At 43.4% G+C, this 23,214-nt stretch overlaps 1 protein-coding gene across 1 annotated transcript in view; it reads right to left on the bottom strand.

The window, feature by feature from the left end:
* Positions 1–22,599, bottom strand: part of PLEKHG7 (pleckstrin homology and RhoGEF domain containing G7) — a 64,416-nt gene extending 41,817 nt beyond the window's left edge. Inside the window, 6 exon segments of the mRNA XM_049626707.1 lie at positions 4,924–4,970; positions 8,297–8,363; positions 8,365–8,430; positions 16,057–16,228; positions 21,987–22,360; positions 22,363–22,599. Coding sequence (XP_049482664.1) covers positions 4,924–4,970; positions 8,297–8,363; positions 8,365–8,430; positions 16,057–16,228; positions 21,987–22,360; positions 22,363–22,548 — 912 coding nt within the window. The 5' untranslated portion in view covers positions 22,549–22,599.
* Positions 22,600–23,214: the final 615 nt, after the last annotated feature.

Here is a 23,214-nt window from a genome sequence, read left to right as displayed (position 1 = left end):
TTCTTTAAGGACACAACTTTAGTAGCCACAGCATCTTCCATTCTCTAATATGCATGAGAAAAGATTGCACATTTTGTCTGTAAGCCACTAACACTTGAAAAGCCATTTCTGGGGCTCAGGTCATGATCTCACAGTTAGTGAGTTTGAGCCCTGCATCGGGCTCTGTGCTGACAGCATGGAACCTTCTTGGGATTTCTCTTTCCCTCTCTCTCTGCCTCTCTCTCTCTCTCTCTCTCAAAAAAAAAATAAATAAATAAACATAAAAAAAAAAAAAGCCATTTCTGAGTCATAGTCTGACCCATAGAACCACAGAATTTTAGATCCAGAGGACATTGGCCGCTGAGGATGTCTAGTCTAAATATCTTGTTTTACTTATAAAAAGGAAAAAAATCCAAGACTCAGGACAATCATATATAGCAGTCTCAGCAGACAGATAAACTTTAGTTTATCACTTGCCTTGTGGGAGATAGAATGTCCTTCTCAATCCTAACTTCTCCAAATACTGGATCATAGAACTTTAACAGAAGGTGCCTCTGATGTCTTATTTCAACTCATCATTTAGCAGATGACTAAATAAAGCCCAATGTTAAAGGACTGTCCAACATGATAATTCTGTGCTAAAGAATATCAGAATATTCTAGAAACTCTAGTTTCCTTAGAATGGAACCACCCACATTTTTTGTTGTCATTGTTGCTATTGTTACAATTTTTTAAAAATAATATTAGTTTAAAAAATCTGATTACAAAGATAATCATGGTTATGACAGAAAATTTGAGAGACACACAAAATCAAAATAACCCATAATCCTTATGTCTAGATAACTCCTGAAAACCTTTTTCTGATGGTATTTATGATTCATATTTAATGGTGTCATATTTACCCATCCTTTTGCAACTTGGTTTTTAAACTTAATATGTTGCGATCTTTTTATATTTTTATTTGACTCATTCAGTAGTCTGTTGCAACATCATGAATTATCCACTTAAAGAGTTCATTTTACCAACGAAACCGGGAAGAAACGCTCATAACAATGTGGAGGGCTTTCTGAAGTCTACTTGGCTGCATTTCAAATGAATGTTTATCACAGATAATTTTTTAACTTGTTCTGTTGCCTCAGGGTGCATGATGTATGGTGCATAGTGGTGGATCTAAGCAGTTTGGTGAAGTTACTCAACTTTACTTTAAGGAGCGAGAGAAGGCATGAGTTATCTGCTGTTGTGGGCAGACGGCTCCCTGTATATATGTGAAAGGAGAACTGTAATAGTTCTAGAATGTGCTCATGGGCTGTGGCTGGTTTTTCTGGTAGGGTTATGGCACCGGAGAAAGAAATCTATTAGAGGCTCATTAGCTTCCACAGTAGCAAAGGAATCTTGCAGCCAGCTGGAGACCTCCTACAGGATTTAGGACATATGCCTTTTGTTGCTGTCTGAAACCATAGTGACTGCATGTTGTGGAAATTAAAAAATCAGCAGGCAGTGGGAAAATAAAGAAACTGAGACAATGGAAGCAGTGTTGGAGCTGTGGGAAAGTGGGCACCAGCCCTCTATCTTCAGGGGCACTCACTGTTACTTTCCATGGGTCTGACCAACCTCTTGACCAAAATGCTTGGTGGACATACCAGTGAGGAGGGAGGGGACAGTCATTTGAGAGGTCATATTAGCTCTTTAGGGTAACAGACCCCTTGTTGGAAACCTTGGTGCTTCTGCTTTGGTGGTATTGGCTAGGAGAGGCAATGAGAAGCATTTGAAGCATATTTGAAAGGATATAGAGAGCAAAGAGAAGGAATAAGCCAAGGTTAATTTTGGGGTCTCAAACTTAATAATTAAAAGGTGGATGGAATGGAAGTTTGCAGTAGCCACTGGTATCTTGGAGCTAGAGTAAAATGGACATATGTGGATATATACATTTTGGAGTGGTTGACAAAAATGACATTGAATCGGTAGGAACAGGCAAGATTTTTGAGAACTCTGATAAGAGAAACGAATGAAGACTGTTCAGGTCTGGTCGTGAAGCCCCACGTTTGGAGAAGCAGGGCAATGTCAGGACCAAAACAGACTCAGAGCCAGATTGTCTGGGACTGCTGGGGAGGGGGCAAGACCCCACCCTACCATTTAAGAGCGGTGTGACCTCAAGCAAGCTATTCAGCCTCTCCAAACCTTGACTTACCCATTTGCAAAAGGGGATAGTCATGTGACCTACCTTGTTGGATTGTTGTGAGAATTAATGAATCAACATGTGTAAACTGTGACATACATAGACAGGAACACGTATAACAGAATCAGTGCCTGGTAGCTGGAAACATATATGTGTTTGCTTTTATTGCTAATATTGTTTTTTTGAAGTTTATATATTTATTTTTGAGAGAGAGAGAGACAGAGAGAGAGAGAGAGGGAGAGAGAAGGGGCAGAGAAAGAATCCCAAGAAGGCTCTTTGCCGTCACTGTGGAGCCCAATGAGGGGCTGGGTCTCACAAACTATGAGATCATGACTTGAGCTGAAACCAAGAGTCAGATGCTTAACCGACTGAGCCACCCAAGCACCCCACTAATATTGCTGTTGATCGTTGGGAAGAAATGAAGGAGAGAAGGAAGGATGGCAAGAAAGGAAAAATCTGTAATAGATTGGGGGAATCCGTTATAACATAGCAGTGCGTTTGTTATATTCTTGTGGATTATCATTTATGGAGATATGAATTACTTGATAAATAAGGCTCCAAAGATGAAGGAGCGAGTAGACAAGTCAATTTGAAGAGGAGAAAATATTGTATCCTTTTGAAAATGAGGCTTCAAGAAATGAATTTCCCTTCACTACTGAGAACATTTGCTGAACGTTTTGTCATTCCCCTAATTATTCTCTTTGTGGATCTCCACCACTGCCTACTCACCTCCAACATTGTGCAAGCCATTTAGCACGTTCTTTTTTTTCTCATTTTCATGTCAGTCCAACCTTCTCAATTGTGAGTTAGGAGAGGGCATCTTGGTGTCTTAGATATCTAGCCCAGTGCTTGGCACATACAGTCACCCAGCACATGTGGAACATGTTGCTCCTTTAGGGGGAAAAACTAGACCTGTGAGATTTAAAAATAGATTGGACATCTTCTAGGAGTAGACTTGTAGGAGCATCCCTTCCATAGGTAAGTCTCTCTCATCTGATAGCACGTTCTATCTCCCTGGCAGGTCTTAGAACTTCCTTGCTCTGGAGGAGAGCTGGTGGGAGATTCCCCTTCTCCTGGCACCTCACACCCGACTAGTAATGGGCCCTGCCTCCATTTTTATGATGAAGGAGCCCAGGAAAGGCTGCACTGCAGGCAGTCTCAGATCTGCCAGGAAAACAGCCCAATCATGTCCCTAAAGAAGGGTTAAATGAGAATGAACGATGAGCCACAGCCCTGGTGCAAACAGTGTCAGAATTGAACCAGTAGTTTATGATTTGAAGCTTGTGATGTTTAGACTGTGTCCCTACAAACTGAATGTGTCTTTCCCAAACTTGTATGTCAAAGCCCTAACTGCCAAATGCATTGGTACATTTGGAGAACGGGGCCTTTGGGAGGTAATTAGGTTTAGATGAGGTCATGAGGTTGGGGCCCCTGTGATGGGACCTGGGCAATTATAAAAAGAGGAAGAGATACCAGTGTGCTCTCTCTCAGCCATGTGAGGCTGCAGGGAGAAGGTGGCCACCTACAAGCCAGGAAGAGAGCCCTCACCATAACCCAACCATGCTGGCACCTTGATCTTGGACTTCCTAGCCTTCAGAATGTGAGAAATAAGTGTTTGCTGTTTAGGCCAGCCAGTCTGTGCTATTTTGTTATAGCAGTCCAAGCTGACGAAGACACTCATACAGATTTCTTATGCTTGAAAAAATTATGTGAAAGTCATTCATATATTCAGTTAGGAGAACAAGTAGTTTCACAAATTCCAATTAAAATAATACTGCCAATAATGTGGCCAGTACTGACTGAGCGTCTACCGCACGCCCAGCTCTGTGGTAAGCTCCTACAAACATTATCTGATTTACTCATCATGACCACCTTATGAGACAGGCACTATTACCATCCCTTCCTTACAGGGAAAGATGTGAAGCTGAGAAAGGGTAATTCATTTGGCCAAGGTCACAGAGCAGTAGTCAGAACAGCATAGATTGGAACCTCAGAGGGCTTTTGATTTCGCTATAGGACTTATAAAAAAAAATATCAGTGTGTGTGTGTGTGTGTGTGTGTGTGTCCACGGATGACAAACTGATTGGAGGCCATGTGGGTAGATTTTTTATTAGAACGAGGCACAGCCACTACCCATAAGGCCTACCGCTCTGCTGGCTGTAGGCGTGTCGATATGTCAATGAAGCAGGCCTGAAGGAAAGGCTGGATTATGGCCAGTCCTTGTCTGAGGTAGTAAAGAACCAGGGATCATTGATCTCGACTTATAACTCTTCAATAATTGATGGAATCAAGAATGAATTTTAAAAACCTATTAGGATTAATCCAGCTGGCTTTCCCAGAAGTAGATGTGTACGTGTGGAATGTGTTTCTGTAATAGCTCATTAATTTTTCAGCGTTCCCAATGTGCATGGCGCTGATTGCAAGCTGGGGCATACGCTTGTGCAAGTTTACTTCAACGAGCGGGCTGTTTCCTAAGCTGTATCAAGTTGTAAATCTGGGGTTGTAAAGCATCACAATATTAGGATTCCTTGTTTGTTTGTTTGTTTTTGCAGAGCTCATTAGCCACTGGCAATTAGCATGTTTCGCTGCACAAAATGACATCATTTGGCACCTTCGGCGGCCACTGTCACGGATGCGATGATATCAGTTAAACTCCACGTGCCATCTGCTATCACGCAAAGATAAAGTGGGATGAGGGGGCTCTTTGGCCATCTCTTACTTTCTTAGCTACCAGAGGCTTAATGGAAACAAAAATGACTATGTGCAACACTCTCCGTGCCTCTCTGGGAGAAACACCATCTTGGCTTTTTGGATTCTGCCGGGTGAAATTAAAGAACATATATTAGTAATTCAAATAACTGGTGACAGATCAGTACAGCGGTTTACTAAACCTGCCCTTTCAAATGAGCTCAACAGAATTTATCCTGCTTTGATTCTCCTCTTGAGAATCACAGAATGAATATTTATATTTATGCAGATGAGCAAATAAAGCAATGTCACAACTTAAAGGTCGGTGTCCTCTGGCTACCTTAAGGTGACATTGCCCTGCTTCTTTACTCTTGTAGTATTGTTTAGCTTTCTTCCCCCATCACTTGAGGAGAAACTTATGAACTGCGTTAAGGATGTCCAGTAATTTCTTGAAGTCAGAAAGTCCTGTTTATACCGTTCTACCATACACCAGGCCAGCACCTGCAACTTCAGTAGCCTGGCCAGACTTGATACATGGAGATTGCATGGACCTGATAATCCCCATGTATGGTTAGGAGGACTCCTGAAATAGGAGCCCTATTGTCCTTGACCACCATCCAAATAATCCTTGGGAGTTTCTTTTAATTGAGAAAAAAGTCATTTTGGGGATTATCAGGAAGTGGGGATTAGATTCTGGCCTCTCGATTTTTATGTCATTTGCATCAACTTGCAATGCTACTCAGAAAAAGCCGGGAACTGTCTCTTAGGTTTAGACGAAATGCTCTGATGACTCAGTCTACAAAATGAATGTCTTGTGGGTCTGTCTCCTTTCTATTAAATTCATCAGGAGACTCTGCAGAATACTTCAATCAAATAGAAGCAATTACCCAAGCAGCATTTACTACAAAGGATGCGCTTGAGGGACTTTTCCTACTGGAACCCTGAAAGGCAACTGTCTAGCTGATTATCTCGCTCATTCTGACCACCTTATTGATCTTTTTAAAGGGGAGATGGTGGAATCTTGGTAGGGACGAATCAGCTTCGTAACTCTTAGCCCTCAAATGCCCAGTGGTAAATTATTATGTCCAATTTGAACGGCAATAATTGGGGTCTCTGGTCTTAGCAAATTTCTGTCTGCTTTTCTAACTTCGGGGATAATTTTAGGGCCTTGGGGAAGAGACACAAGTGTTCAGGAGAAGCTTGAAAGTCTTTATTGAATCCACAATCTTATTATCTGTATCAAATACTAAGTTTTGCTGAAACAGAATTTCAACAATATCTTTAAATGACACATTTGCACATCAAAGCTTGAGAAGCAGTGCATGTACCATGATTTTGGGACTTGGAGACTCTGTTCGAAACTCCTTGAAAAGGAGATGCGGTGGGGTACCGTGGAAGATGTTGCATATCTTATACTATGTGGTATTTCCCGTGATGGTAGGCACACAAGAGAGAACAATTAGTATGATTTAGAAGCACCATGAGCGGTGCACTTTCCTGGGCTCCGTCCTGACATAAATGCAGGCAGGGCCAGTTACCGCTGAGGTCTGAGGTCCCAGGGGAAGGGACATCTCCCACTTGCTCTTCAGAGGGCCCCCCAGTAAGGGCTGCGTGGGAGATCGAAATATGACTGTGTTCCTTAGTGTGGAGGTTCCCAAACTTTTTAGCTGGCATCAGAATCAACTGGAGGTCTTGTTAAAAAAAATAGGTTGCTGTGTTTGGGGCTCTACCCTGAAGTTTCTAATTTAAAAGGTCTGGCATGGGCTCTGGAATCTGCATTTCTGACAGTTTCTCAGGTTAATATGGAAGCTCTGCTCTGGGGCCACCAGCCTTTGGGAAACACCGTTCTGGGTGTTAATCCATGCAGATCATTTGCTCTCAAAGTGTACTAACTTGTGCTAAGTGTCTGCTGTGTTTAGAACGAGTTCTAATTTCTAGGGATCTGTCCTTGAGTAGATTGCTTAACCCCACTTGATTGTTTCATTTGGGTTATTATGTCCTACGAGACAGTACATGTTCATGTGGATTTGTTATGCCCAGAATTCGTGATCCCCAAAGACCACCAGGGAGCCGAGTCCGATGCAAAAGCAAAAGAGCCTTTATTCGAGCTAGCTCGAGCTCAATCCCCTACCTGCACCGACGCAGCGGTGAGATACTGGGGAGAGAGAGTGAGTTTCAAAAGCACAAAGGTTTTATTGGGGTCTAGGGGCAGTTGGTGAGGTAATGGCTGTGGGCTCAGCCAATTGGCTGGGGAAGGGTTGGAGTCCTGTTATGCAGGTCGCCGGGCGTGTTTTGATTGGGAAGTTTGAACGGGTGAGTGGGAGGTTACTCAAGGGGAAGAGGCATGGTCGGCCGGCATAGGTCCGCCCCTTCAGATTGTTGTGTCATATAAGACAGAAGAGGTGAAAGGGATCCCTAAAGAGTGAGGAGCAAAGAAATGTTAGCTATGATTTATTCACTAGTGGCTTCCTGGTTCCATACACAGAACCTGCCGCTGCCCATGCTGAGTGGCTGAAGCAAGCTGGCTGGAGGGGGAAGAGGGGAAAGGGGACGGAGGGGGAGGAAGGGTATGGTTAGCAGTTAAAAGCCTAGGTGCCATTTGTCTGACTCAAGCCGTCTGACACCAGGCCTAGATCACTTCCGAGTCTCCCTTTCCCCCTTTTGTGAATGAGGAATGAGCCTGATGTTGTCAGGGGTCCAGGGCTTCTGGGGATGCCTTGAAGGTGAGCCTGTGGGACTTTCCCCAGCTTTCAGCATTGCAATTCCACCTGGATTGGATTTCCAAATAAGAATGCTTTTGTAAAGAGGGCGCCGCTAAAAACAAAACCCGTTTAAAGACTACCAGGGAGGATAACCTTCAGCTTTCAAAGTTCACCTTCAGACTCATGGAGGATGTCCCCAGAACAGCACGATTGTTCTTTTCTTTCACAACCAAGTTGAAGATGCAGACAATTTAGCCCTAAACCTGCCCCTCTCTAATCTGCTCTAACAGTAATCTGTTGTCACCAAGACCTCTGCCTCCACATGCCACCACCCTGGATGGAAAATCAGTGCCAGTCTGAAGGCCAGGAGGGAGGTGGGGTCACCAATACAACAATGATGGGAAGGTGCCCCCCAGCACAGAGAGAGCATTCTGCTCCCCGATGGTGACTGTCACTGGTGAACCTATTCTAGGTCCTAGACCTGGGGTAAATTATTTGACAAGAGGAGATTTTGCGAGAAGACCCATACCTTATACATCTCTGTAAGTTAACGCCTAATACCAAGACTGGTATTCAGCTGGTTCCAGTAATTCATGGCCGATACCTGTCCTGATTGGTGACACATGCATTCTGACTGGTTACTGCACACGTTCTATTAGTTATGAAATATTTTGAAGACCCCCTTTCCTACTCGTCACAATAGCTGTCCCCATGACATGTCTGCAGTGAAAGGAGAAGGAGCAAATGGGACCTGAGTTCGGTAGCAGAAGGGGATGGAACAGGTAATCTGCAGCTACATCTGACACCAGAATGTTCCCATGGGAACACATCAAGTCCAGGGAAGTTGAGCACCGCAAAACTCTGCTTAGGCTCATAGAACCTGTGCTTGAGAGATGAAAGGAGAGTTTAGAGCTGGCACACAGAGAGGGTCCTCCCTTGGGCCTCCTTTGGGCATCTGGAAGTGACTGCTAGCTGCCAGGTTAATGGCCGCTTTCTCGGAAGGACTTGGAGGCCACTGCACGTTCCAAGCACAGGAGGGCTGTGATCTCTCTCTCTCTCTCTCTCTCTCTCTCTCTCACACACACACACACACACACACTCACACACTCACTCACTCACTCGCATGTACTCAACACCTTTGGGAGGCTTATTGACCATTCACGATTTTGATTGACCCGCAAACGGGAGAGCTCACCTGGAAATGTCAATGCAAACATACCTGACTGAAATGTTCTGACTCAGAAGGATACCAGGAGAAAGCCCTCAAAGGCAGAAGTGTAAATCATGTGCAAAAGATGCACACTGCCTCCCAGGTGAGTAGGATCCATGGATGTGGCCACCAGCACCCCCTTGGAATCCAAGTTATCTAAAATGTATGCGTGACCGAGTCCTTCTTGGCTTCAGACACTTCAGCGGCTCTTTGTCTTGTACCAGAAAGTCATGTTTTTAAGCACACACATGAGCCTCTCATGACCTGGCCCATTTACCTTCTTGATATTCCTTACTCTGCAATTTGTTTTCTGGAAACAGGGAATGGATTGTAATTTCCACACAGAGCGGCCCACACTGGCGGTGTTTGCCCTCTTCCTGCCCTCCCCAAGCCCGACTCCTAGTCATCTTGTGAGATTTAGGGCCAGGGATTATCTGTTAAGTAACTTAAAAGGGAAAATACTTCACATTAGGCTGGTGTTTAATTAGCTGTGTGCCATTGAGTTTTAAAATCTGTTTTGACTTGATCTTTCTCTGGTCTTCTCCCTCTCTATTATCTTCATTGGAAAATTTTAAGATAATGGTGCAGGTACTGCTAGGCACTAACCCAATGTGTGTGCTCTCCATTTTTCTTGCTACCAAAACCCTGCTTTGCTTGGCGGCAGGTGCAGAATTAACATGCTGACTTGCTCTGAGGCCATGTGACTCAAATATGGCAATGAGGTTTAAGCAGGAGTTGCAGGATGTGGCTTCTGGAAAAACTTTCTCAAAGGGGACAGAGTTGATAGCTTCTGTCTTTTATATATATATATATATATATATATATATGTATATGTATATATATATATATATAATATTTATATATATGGTATGTTTATTTATTTTTGAAAGAGAGAATCAGAGAGCAAACAGGGGAGGTACAGAGAGAGGGAGACACAGAATCTGAGCTATCAGCACAGAGCCTGACATGGGGCTTGAGGTGAGGCTCGAACTCATGAACTGTGAGATCATGACCCAAGTCAAAGTCAGACGCGCAACCAATGAAGCCACCCAGGCATCCCTGATCTTTGCTCTTCTTGTGGTCTGGAATATGGCTTGATATCTGAAAGCATACCAGTGGTCTTGCAAAGATAACAGCAGAACAGAAAAACAGAAGGAGCCTGGCAGGTTGCTGACACCTGGCCTGGGCTCTGGTCATATTACAGGAGAAACACTCTTTATTTGTCTAGGTCATTCTAGTTGGATTCTGTTACCTGCAGGCAAATGCTATGCTAACTTACACAGATCTCTCCATCCTGGACTTCTTTCTCTAAGAACAAGGTCATCTTTTGGCATTTGGACCTCTTGTGACTCTTTTACCGTCTATATATGATGAGGTTTCATAATAAGATCATTAGAGATGATTAGAAAATCATTAACTTCTTACAATTCTCCCCTTCTTGCTATTTGCCAACCCAATGCCTATAGTGGTTATGAGGATAGAGGGGGCTGAATTAGGAGATGGAAAAGTTACAGTGATTTGAATGAGAAATATATTCTAATTTCATTGGATGTAAGATAATTAGACAGATACATAATAAATGAACAGTTTGCACATCCAGCCAGGAATTTTCACAGTGCCATTCCAAAGCCATTAGATAACATAAAATGCTGGGAGCCTGTAAGGGGATCCCTGAAAAGAAATATTAGCAGTTTCCCCATTAAATTTATACTTCTCTTGATAAAGATCCTAGAAGCATATGATTAGAGTTGGTGTGTGAGGGGATAGATGAACCTGGATTGGATGGGGCATGGAAAAATTTTAATCATGTGAGTGAGAAATGTAACCTAGTTGGATTTTGGGGAAAAGGTTTACCCTTGAACTTGAACTCTAGATGTTTCATAATCTGGTGAGTATCAGAAGTTTGGTAGTTTCCTAAGATTCTATAAGCTATAACTATAATCCTATAACTACTCGTGGAATAAAAGGACGAGTCTTCCCCAGCCATGTCTAGGCTGGCTTGTGTTTCTCTCCCCTGCTTCCATAGTTCTCTGGAGTGATGGTTAAGAATGTAGAGACAAATTGTCTGGATTTTAATCTTAGCTGTGATTGAGGGAGTTAATAACCTCTCTGGGCCTGATGTTGCCATTTGTGAAATGTAGACAATAATGATATTTACCTATTGGGTGAGGACGATTGAAGTTAATCAACATAAAGCACTTAGATCGGTGTCTGGAACTTACTTAGTAAGCTGTCAATAAATGCTATTGCATTGCTTATTGAATAAACTGTGATATGATGTTCTATTTATTCTACTAGATTGCCAGCTCCTTGCCAAACATGTCTTACTTCTTAATGTAGTGAGTATTCATTTAGTATTCAATCCATCGTTATTGAGGCACACGAATGAAATACCTCTCTGATGTTGCCTCCCTCATGGAAAGTGTCTTACTTTATAAGGTGGTTTGCAGATTTATGTCTTACCTCCTCCCTTACCCTAAGCTCCTAGCTCCTGTTCTAAATCCTTCTGTTTAGTATGAGCTCAACAAACATTTCTTGAATAAATGAAACGTAAACATTTCATGTGAGGGTTCTCACACGCCCAGAATCGTCATTTGTCGTCTCCTGATATGAACTCTTGCAGAATGTGTAATCCAGTGATAGCAAGCTGCTCGCTGTTCTTTAAATGTACCCTGCCCTTCACGTCTCCACACCTTGGCTCAGGTAGCTCCCATCTGCCTTCTGATCTCCATTTTGCCTGGTAAACAAACCCACATACATGTCTAAATTCCAGCTTTGACTCTCTTCCTCCAAAAGTCTGTTCTGATCCTCTCAGGAAGAGCCATCCCTCTCTCTCCTTCCCTCTTCTACCCTCACCTTGTCTTTTTGCTCTATAATGATTTCATTGAAGGCTCATGCTGTGTCTTATATATTACAGAACCTAAGTACCTCACATAGCACTTGACATAGAGCAGGTATTCAAATAAGCTTCTTAAAGGAATAGACACGTTGATCTATAGAAAGATACACAGACAGTCCTCTAATGAATGTGCTTTTCCATTCTAAGTCATAAATAAATAATCATATGCATTCATAACAGCAAAGTTCAGTATGAATCCTCCTCCCCCCTCCCCCGCTCTCATTAGAGGTAGTTAAATTACTCTGTCCATTTCTACCTTATCCAGGATACCTTCTGACATAAAGCATCCATTTGGGAGCACACAGGCCAGGTTTGGGAGTTCAGTTTGCACATATGGAGCAGAGGGAAGACAACTGGCTGGCACAGCCCTTGAGCCCTGACCTTGGCTTTGTTGCCTTGGTGTTCAAAACCCAATGATGCTCATTCTGGAAAGGTGGGCATGCCCTGGAAGGGGAAAACAGAATCTGTGTGGACATGGCCCTTTTATGTTCATAAGAAGCAGCCATGGGTTGATAAAAATATTAAGAACCACAGAGTAATTATATGAAGACCTAGGAAAACAATAAGAAAGAACATCTGCATATAGTAACATAAAGAGACATGAATTGGTATAGAAAACCTGCCCCTGCATCACCCATGCCTGGCAGTGGATTAGATTTCTGGGTACTCTCTCAAGAACCCCATGTCTGTGGCAGCCAGGCCTGTTAGGATCATTGGATTAATGACGTTAATGCAAATGGTTGCAGAGAATTCAGAATGACTTTGAATTTAGGTCTCATGGTAAGAGGGGTGTTGGTGATTCCAAACTGGTTATCTTCGTTTTGTTCTTACAAATAGAATTGCTTTCTATGGAAAAATGGCATGTGTGCAGGATCCTTGTGTCTAGTTCTGGACTGATTATTCACTAGAAACAATTACTGGAACAAATTCAGAATTTTTTATTTCCCTCCCCCAAACAAAATGGTGTGTGCATAGGGTAGTGGCATACTGTGTGGAAGGGGGTGGAAGGAAGGTTTTGAAACCTAATTTCCTCACAGAGAGGTCAGACTAGGAGATGGACTAACAATAAATACAAACATGTTTGGGGTTTGGGGTGGGGCTGGCAGTTTGCTGTCTCTGTGTAAATACAGTATAACTTATCCTGCCTTTATTTGTTTGGAAGCGTACAACTAAACAAACATCCTTGAGAAACGCATTTTTCTTTTTTGTTTGCTCGTTCGATGCTTGGCTATTCTGGTTATTTGCTTCAGGATGAAATTCTGGACCCAGGAGGTTGTGTAACCAGGTACCTGACCCAGACTTTGCAGCCCTCTTGGGCTGGTCAGCCTATCCCCCCTCCCCTCCCTCTCCACCCCACACAGCATCCAGAAACCCAAACACAACCACTCTAATCCTGAGTTGTGTTGCCCCAGGGGAGTCATATCCCAAGAGACTAGTCCCATAGTTGCTGGAATAATCTTGTCTCCTTTCTGGTACCAGAACGGCTCCTTATTCTATCTTCCACTGAAGATTCAAAGGTCCGTGGTGTGGGCTGGGAGAGCAACAATTTAGAGAATCCAGAGAATTCTCCTCCCACTGCTGAGCAGGCCACACACCCATGCATCAACAGTCAACAATGAGCCTACTCTTACACATTAGGGCCAGAAGAGTTTCTGGCTGGTGGAGATGTGTCCCCAACCCCCATACCGTGGACCTTGAATGCATACACATGGTAAAGAACAGATTGGTCTTGGTAAATATTTTATTCTAATTTAAAATCAGCTGGCACTTATTGGCCACTTAAGTATTTTAACATCATTATCATGTAGATTTTCCCAAGCACCCTGCAAAGTAGAATTTACTGTTCTCATTCTAGAGCCAAGAAAGCTGAAGCTTATAGGGAAAGATAAACAACTTACTTAAGGTTGCCTTGCTAGTGAACACAGAGCCAGAATTCAAAGTTTAAATATGCAAGTTGGACTTGTAAATAGGGGGAAGAGAAAGATACTACAAACCACGTTAGAGCACTACATTTATTTATTTATTTTTTAATTGATATAATGATGGTTACATCGGGTAGAAGAAGAAACGGAGTGGGTTGAATGGAAGCTCCTGGAAAGATAGGTCCCTGTCTTAAACTCTGGAACACGTACCTGGGATCTTATTTGGCTAAAGTCTTTGCAGGTGTAGTTAAATGAAAGAACTCGAGATGAGATTGTTCTGGATTATCTGGGTGGGCCTTAAATCCATCTACACCGTGTACTAATAAGAGACAGGGTGAGAATAGACATAGAGAGGAAGGAAGGTTATCTGAAGATAGAGGCAGAGATTAAAGTGGTTGCAGCCCCAGCCAAGGAACACCCGGATGAAGAAGCAAGGAAAGGTCCTTCCCTAGAACCTTCGGAAGGAGCCCAGCTCTGCCAGTTCCTTGATTTTGGATTTCTGGCTTCCAGAACTGTGAAAGCGTAAATTTCTCTTTGTTTAAGTCTCCTGGTTAGTGGTAATTTATTATAGAGGCCACAGAAGACTAATAAAGGGGGTAGTGCAAGTGAGTGGCAAGGGCACTGGCCAACTTGATTCCCAACTCTGACCTTCATTACGTTTGACCTTGGCATGGGGTCTTCCTGGGCCTCAGCTTGGTTATGTGGAAAACACCTGTAGTGAGACCCTTTCTGTCTCTGGTGAACCAAGGATTTAGGATCACTGCTCTCAGTTTCCATGCCAGTGGCCAGTGGGTGGGAGCAGTAATTATACGGTGACCTTTATCTTGGCAGAAATATTTGAAGATGAATAATTAAAGCTCCTCCTTTAGAAATATGACTAGTGCATCATTTGCATTTTTTTGCAATGGGCTTAAACCAAGAACTGTTGGCTTCTAATTCCTGGGTGCAAATTTTAAAGGAAAATAATGAAAAATACTAGAGATTATGGGGGTTAGCTGCTGCCCTATGGTGATATGTGTGTCTTAATGGCGTAAAAATCTTATTGAAGGTACTATATTTTGGATGAGGCATAATCTGACTCTTCCTCCTGCTATGAATGTTGCCCAGTGGTTTCTTTCTTACCAGGCAAGCTCATCAGGCTGCATTCCTTGGATGTGATATCCTTGCCTGATAGTAAAATTCATGGTAAATATACCTTTTCCAGCAGGTGGTTTTCCAGTAATTGTGTGACTAGACAAGGTAGGTATTCTATTTTAAGAACCATGGTGTTTTACTCTATGCAAGAGAGACAGTGCAATTTGGAATGCTTGCTTAGAACTATGGGTTGATTATACAAGAGGAGCAAATTAAGAATCAGAAACAATCTTGGGGCGCCTGGGTGGCTCAGTCGGTTGAGCGTCCGACTTCAGCTCAGGTCATGATCTCACAGTCGGTGAGTTCGAGCCCCGAGTCAGGCTCTGGGCTGATGGCTTGGAGCCTGGAGCCTGCTTCCGATTCTGTGTCTCCCTCTCTCTCTGCCCCTCCCCCATTCATGCTCTGTCTCTCTCTGTCTCAAAAAAAAAAAAAAAAGTTAAAAAAAAAAGAATCAGAAACAATCTTAAAAAATATCTATCTCCTTTTATTTTTTCTTATTTTTAATTTTAATTTAATTTTAATTTTTTTATTATTATTTTTAAAGTTTATTCTTGAGAGAGAGAGAGAGAGAGAGAGAGAGAGAGAGAGAGAGAATGAGCGGGGGAGGGGCAGAGTGAAAGAGAGACACAGAATCCGAAGCAGGCTCCAAGCTCTGAGCTGTCAACACAAAGCCTGATGCGGGGCTTGAATCCACAAGCCGTGGATTAATGGACTTAATGGACTGAGCCACCCAGGTGCCCCTAATTTTATTTTTAAAGAGAGAGAATAGGCAGGGGAGAGAGGGCCAAAGGGAGAGAGAGAGAGAGAGAGAGCGAGCACATGAGCTGTGGAGAGGGGCAGAGGGAGAGAGAGAATCTTAAACAAGTGCCACACTCAGCACGGAGCCTCACATGGGCTTGATCCCACGACCCTGGGATCATGACTTGAGACAAAACCAAGAGTTGGACTCTCAACTGACTGAGCCACCCAGGCGCCCCAAATATCCCCTTTTAAAATAATCAACAGAGAAATGACAAATAGATTGCCAGTCGGTGAAATCTGGGATACATTTTTCCATTACGAGTCTCAGAAGATAATTGGGAACGTTCCTTTTCCTGTTTGACTATAATTTCCAGCTCAACTTTCTACCAAAAGATTCCATTTTCTAGAATCCAACTGAGACTTCAGAAAGGACAGGGAGCCTGTGGCTCTTGTCCAGGGCCTGCTACATAGTGGCCCCTTCATGAATGTGGAGTGAACATACAGAAGACTCATCCCTGACAAGCCAGTTTCAACACAGAACAGAGCCAGCCTGTGGAGTCTCATCAGTGTGGAGAACTCCCAAAGCTGTGACCTCCAGGGCTCACCCCGCAGTAGTTACCAAACACACGTGTGGGCCACCCCCAGGGCAGCTGCTGGTACTGGTAGCTGCCAGCTCTCACCAGCTTTTCAGGCTGCTGTCCTTGTGGAATGGAAGTTGCAATACAGCCCAGGGGGAAGAAGCAATACTTGTGCAAATGCCCAGCAACTCCAGGTACACTTAAGAGAGAAACACAATTCAGACTGGGAAGATGGGGAAGGTTACAAGATGCTGGAGGGAGAAAAGTATCCGGAGGAGAAAATATACAAAACACAAAAGGGATAATACAATTTCCCCTACCAGGCTTGTCCTAACTTAACTAACTCACCGACTAACTTCCTTTTTTCTTAAATAAATGCGCCAGGCTGTGTTCTAGGCACTAAGGATATAGGAATGAACAAAACAGACATGATCCCTGCGTACATGGAGCGTCCATTCTAGAGGAGCCGATGCCAGTGGAAGAATAACACAAGGTTCCTGCTGTGAAAGGAAGCTGGCCTGCAGCCTTGCCCTCCAGCCACGCCCAGCTCAGTCTCCCTGAGACCCCAGTCTCCTCTTCTGACTAATGAACAACATGCTGTCTATCTTACCACAAAGGGCAAAAAAGTTGCAACTATATGAGGTGATGGATGTTAACTAAACTTATGGTGGTGATCATTTTGCAATATATACATATATCAAATCGTTGTAATATACACCTTAAACTTATACGATGTTGTATGTCAATTATATCTCAATAACATTGAGAGAAAAAAAGAAAGTGCAATCCAGTAAAATATGATGCTGTGGAGTGTGAAATCTTTCAAAAAAGCTAAAAAACAAACAAACAAACAAACAACCCAACAATCAATATACAATCTATTAGTCTCTAGTTAATACATTTCTAACAAGCTTGTAGGCTCTGCAAGAGCCAGGACAGGGTGTTCTCCCTCTCTGGTGCCACCCAAGCTTTAGAGACAGTGCTACGTGTATGTCAGGTTTTAAATAAAAGTCTGTGGAGGATATAACATTGTATTGAATTTAATGTTCAGACACCTCAGATGAACTTCGGGTGATAGACCATTTTACTCTGAGATCAGAATATCTTAGAAAGAATAGGTCCGTAACTTGCATACAGGAAGTGCTTAATGAATGAATGAGTACATGGTTTAAAAAAAACCAAAACACTAATATTTGTGTTGCTCTATTTACCACATCCAAAGCCTATTAGATGAGTACTATTTGCATCCCCATTTCACAGATGAAGATTTTGAGGTTTTGAGTTAAGAACCATGCCTGAGACCACACTGCCAGAGAGAAACAGGGTTCAAACTCAGGGAGTTTGATTCTAAAAGCTCCCTAACACTATGTTGTGCTACTTCAGATCTGACTTGAGGGGGTGGGGGTGGGGGATGTCTTACTGGCATTCAATGTTTTTGTCTGGTTTCTTCCTCGAGAGATTTTTGAATACCTTGCTATTTGGGTTTTGTGCCGATGTTACTGTTGTAGGGCTTTTTATCCACAATACTCAGGATTCATTGTGTCGCCGCTTCAAAGAATGAAGAGGTGGACACGAAATGAGCAGCAGGCAAAATTTATTAGAATATAAGATTAGAAAAGAAGAATAGTAGGAAAGCTCTTTTTACAGAGAGGGGACATTCCAAAGTGATGCCCCAGGAGTATAGGGGAGGGTCCTTGTTTATAAGGTTCTGGTCACCACCCCCTCCCTTCCCCCTTGTTCCTTCTCAGGTTCTACCCCGAGAGCTCTAGGTGCTGGGTTGTCCATTCCTGATTGGCTCATTTCCATTGTATGAGGGGTGGTCTGGGGCCATACTTAGGTCTTTTGTCAAATTCCTAAGGGAAACCTGAGAGGGAGTAGGTGGGGTCTGTTACATTCTTAAGAGGAGCCTATGCCTGAGGGGTTTGCTGTGGTCAGACACGCCCAGCATGGTTCCTAGAGGTGGTTTGTCCATTTCCGTTTTCAGCTTCAGGGAAGACTGAAAAATTAAGTGAGGCAGAAGGCTTTCTGTTATAAATTTTAAGGGGGCTAGAAAGATCTCCCTGCCCATAAAATCTCCCTGTTTGCTTCCTGATGTTTAAAATCCCACCAACGCACCTTCGTCGCTTGGCCTCAAGTCATGTCCTCTGTCAAAACGCAAATAAATCAGGGATTGATAAGTGACACTGTAAGTCAAGCTGCCTGCCAGTCTGCCTGCCAACCGACTAAGTGACCGAGGCATCGTCTTACAAAGATTAAAGGTAAATAAGAGGTCTCTGCCCTCAGGAAGGTCTTGACTCTGGAAGCAGACAAATGGAAAAGAAATGCAGCAGTGTCTTAGACATAGCTTTAGGGAGGAATTCCTCCCCCAAAAGGAAAGGATACACTGCTCTACTTGGAAAGATGAGCACAGATATCCCTTAAGCCTAAAGTCCTTCACACTTTAGTAAGAATGAACTATAAAGATTTTTTTTCCAGAAGGTGTATTTTGGTGATAGGAAAAGGTTTGGAGTGAGTGTGAGTTCAAAGGAATAGTACAGAGGGAGAGAGGGAATGGCAGCAAGAAAAAAAAAGTTCACGAAAACCTGGAATCAAGGTCATAACCCTGAGCTGATTTCAGAACAGAGAGTAGATTGGACCCTCACTTATATGAGCCTGCTCAATTGTCAGGCCACATGTTAAAACCCCATAATAAAAGAAGAATCAGTATTTTTACAAAAGGGTTCATGTCTATTCTATAAGGCAAAAAATGTTGTGACTGACTGATACACATATAGGCAAGCACTTCTTCATTGAATATCCTAGGGGTCAGCAAATTTTTTTAATAAACTGCCAGGTTGTTAACATTTTAGGCTTCGATGGGCACTATGGTCTTTGTAGTGACTGTAGTGCAACTCTGCCATTGGCTTGTAAGAGGGCCAAGACCAGTTTTCAAATCAGAGGGTGTGGCTGTGTTCCAGCGAAATTATTTATGAAAAAAGATGGAGGACTAAATTTGGCCCAGAGGCCGTAGTTTGCTAGCTCATGGTTTATATCATTTAATAGACATATTATTCATTCATTCATTCATTCATTCATTCATTTATTTTATTAAAAACACTTTTTTGAGAGAGAAAAAAACAGAGCAGGGCAGAGGGGCAGAGGGAAAGAGAACTTTAAGTAGGCTCATGCTCAGTGTGGAGCCTGACGCGGGGCTCAATGTCACCACCGTGAGATCATGACTTGAGCCAAAATCAAGAATCAGACACGTAACTGACTAAGTCACCCACGTTCCCTGCCAAGTTGTTCCTTTGAATTTACCAAAACTAGTTCTGTTATCATCTTACAAAGATTCTGCATGTCAGTAAAAATTACCTGCGTGCTATCTTTTGCAAATGGCTGGTTGTGTCCTATCACTTAAACTATATGTCTGCTAACTCCATCTTATAATCAGAGCTGCACACAGATTTTACCTGCTCTAAGAAGCATTCTTTTTTTAAATTTTAATTTATTTTAATGTTTTATTTTTGAGAAAGAGGAGAGAGAGAGAGAGAGGGAGAGAACGAGAGGGGGAGGGGCAGAGAGAGAGGGAGACAAAATCCGAAGTAGGCTCCAGGCTCTGAGCTGTCAGCACAGAGCCCAACATAGAGCTCAAACTCGTGAACCGCATCATGACCTGAGCCGAGGTCAGATGCCCAAACTTGACATCAAGACCTATAACCCGCCCTCCCCCATTCTTCTCCTCCCTCACCCGTCCGCACATGGTTACCTAGATTGGTGAATGGAACTATCTGCCACCCAGAGATGCAAGCCAGAAGCTTGGAGGTCATTCTTGACAACTTCCTTCCTCTCACCCTGATGGTCTACTATTCACAAAGTCTAGATGATTCTACCTCCTAATACCTCCTCAACTGAAATACTTCTTTTTAACTCCAGTGCGTTCATCAGAGCCTAGCCTACTAACTTCTCGTATCTGAACATTCTAATTGTTCTGCTGGAGTCCTCTCTCACCTAAATGTCATGTCCACCCTTTATCCATCTGGCCGTGTCCGTCCTGTCAGTGGTTTCAGACTGCTCTTAGGGTAAGGAACAAAATCCCAAACACCCTATTAGACTCTGCATGATCGACTCTAACATCATCATCTTTCTCTGAGACTGCTCTCTCTTTCCCTTCCTCTGACACACCTGAATCAGGTATTATTTTAGAGCTTTATTCTCATTTGTGTCTGTAGAAGATTTGTATCAATAATTCCATTCTTTACCAACTTTTGTATCCACACCCTTTACCAAGTAACACTTCCGTGCTCTCCCATGTAGGTGACACATAATTTCCTACCCCACCCCCACTGAGTTCAGTCATGTGACTTGCTTTGGCCAGTAGAATTAGGACAGACACCGAGCCCATGCTGCAAGTGTCTTCCCGAACCTCTCCTTCCACCATAAGAAGAATATACCCTTTGGTTCCGTGAAAAGGATGAGGAACATGCAGAGTGGAACTACCCAGCTGAGACCAGCCTACTTCAACTCACACCTGATAGATGCACAGATACATAAGAAAAAATAGCTGGTTGTTGTTTTAAGCCCCTGAGGTTTGGGGTGGTTGGTCATATAGGAATAGCTAATGGAAACACTAACGCGATAATCTGCATTTTCCCGTGTGGCTTTGTAAATGTCCTCAGCCTTAGTCGATATGTTTAGGTCAACTGGGGTTAAGAGGGCTAAAATCAACAAAGATGGCATACACGGATCGCATTCCTCCGACTGAAAACAGCAATATTTTGCTTGAGGATTGAGGTCCTGTAATAAAACAATGGCCACTTCCTGACAATTTCTCCGTGACTTTCCAAATGAAATAAGGGCTTTCCTGCCCAGCTTGCAAACGGGGTGGGTGAAACTGAGCATGGATCTTGCCCTTGCTGTCACAGAGGCTCTTCATCCCCGGGAAGAATGGCAAGCCCACCGGCGCATCCCTGAGGACCATGCTGAAAATCCAGGGCTGGTTTCTGACACAGTCTACCTGCTTCTCAAAGACAGACACGATCTGTCAGAAGAGACCTTTGAAAGGTCGTCCTAGCTTCAAACAGCGCATCTTGCTGTTTTTATCCTTGTCCTCCGAGTTTCTCTTTGAAGAGCTGTTGAATGTTTCTGGCCTTTATATTTTCTCAGCCTGACAAAACCAATTACTAAGTGGATGTTAATTAAGCCACAGGGCCAAGTCATTGGCAATTCAAAATGAAAACCATGACCGCATGTGGCCGTCATACCTTGCCCCAAAAAGCCACAGCAAAATGCTCTGCCTTTCAAGGAGACTCTTGAAATTAAGACTCTGTCACCCATAAATGTTAAGCGACTCGGGGGCTGTAAAGCAAAGTGCCCTGATTAATGTGCCATCAGGTTTGCTATGTCAGAACAGCCACAGAGAGGGAAAAGTCAGCAGTGGACAGTTTTCACAGCATTAGAGAAAATAAAGACGTGCACAGCTGGCTGGGTGCAATTCTCTCTGAAATAAGTTTTTCACATGTACGTTTCAGTTTTGCTTAAATCCACCCCTAATTCCAAAGCAGACATCTGGAAAAGAGAGGCAATGAACTTTCCTAGCTAAAATGTTCTGGATATTTTCTTTTTGGTGAGGAGGGGGAGAAGATTAGATATTTGAACAATTCGTTCTTCCTCTGCTTTTAAACTAGCCCTACCAGGCTGTCTTCAATGGCCTGGATCGCAAGAGGGCTGCCTCTACTATATCCAATGGCTGACAGACCATCGCTAACCTGACCTTCTACTCTAGAAGAAGAAAGTGAACTAGACCTCTGTTCTCCTTCTTCTCCAAACTACTTGGAGCCAACATGTCCTGAAAAGTGTGTGACTTCCTGTGCTGTCTCCCATCATAGGAACTCATGGCATTTGGGGTAATATGGCAACCCAGAGATCCATCTTGCCTTGTAGTGCTCTGATCGAGCATGGGAGGTCCGACACCGTATTACCCGAGAACCAGGAGGCCTTGTGGCAGGGCTGGGTGGTGAGTGGCTTCCTCTCTCTGGAAGAGAGGCCTGGGAAAAAGATCCCCCACTGATGGGCTGAAGCAGGGGAAGGGGTTCAGATAAGATTGGATGTGTTCAGGGTGGTATGGCCGTAGATAGGAGAAGGGGTTCAAATGAGCCAGTTGTGTTGAGGACCTTTGGGGATCTGGAGGGAATCTTGGTTGGAGTCTCAAGGGTGATAGAGAATGTGAAGAATTCTTTGGGCTTCCAGGCGGACTTTTGGAGAGGTAACATGGAGAGCCTGCAGGCTCCTGCTGGCTTCCAGGCTCCTTCCAGGTGAGCACTTCCTAGGTCTCTTGCTCAGGCAGCAGTGTGACGACGCTCCACAGACATTGCCCCTTAATCTCCTGTAAGTGGGAGACGTAGAGATGCGGTCTAGGGCTTGCTGGTCAAAGTGGAGAAGATTCTCCTGGTTCTCACAGTGCTTCTTTGACAGACTCCTCACGGAGAACCGAGGAGATGCCCCACAGCCTCTTATCTGTACCTCTGGGCAGGGTGGCTCCATCTTTCCTATGCAGCTAAGAGCCCCTATTGCCAGAAGCTTCCAGGGGACGTTGTTGGACTTGCTGTTCTTGGGACCACATTGGGGTTGTTCAGTTTCTGAATTCAAGTGCCACTCTTCCTCTGGTATGTCTTTGCCCTTTTCCAGAGGAAAAATTTACATGCAGGTTGTTGCATTTTTAGTGAGGAAGAGCAGAGTGTGCAGTCTTTTGCAAATAAGGGAGAGCAACGTGAGAAAAAAAAGGTATCTGAAATCTCAGGTGAAAACCTCTAATTTGTCACGGGACACCGGTAGAGACCAGTTATTAGCATCCTTTAAGTTTTGAGGATTAATTACATAAACGATTCCAACCTTCCCATCTGAATACTTTGTATGTTGAAATTTGTATACTGTTTACTTATGCCTTCCAGGTTGAAACAAAAAATGTTTTAAAAACCTTAGTGACCTACGAGATTTTCTGAAGCCACAAAGCTCAACACCTTTTGATTATTCCATTTTAAGACAATTAAATATACATTAACATTTCTTACATTCTCTATCTATCTAATCTAATCTATCATCTATCTATCTTATGCTTTGGTGTATTTCAGGGATATAAGGCTATAAGAACAAGGAGAACAGGGAGCCTGGGTGGCTCAGTTGGTTAAGCATCTGCTTTTGGCTCAGGTC

Source organism: Panthera uncia, chromosome B4 (assembly GCF_023721935.1).
Source record: "Panthera uncia isolate 11264 chromosome B4, Puncia_PCG_1.0, whole genome shotgun sequence".
In the NCBI taxonomy this organism is placed as follows: Eukaryota; Metazoa; Chordata; class Mammalia; order Carnivora; family Felidae; genus Panthera; species Panthera uncia.
This window is presented reverse-complemented; position numbering and strand designations above follow the sequence as displayed.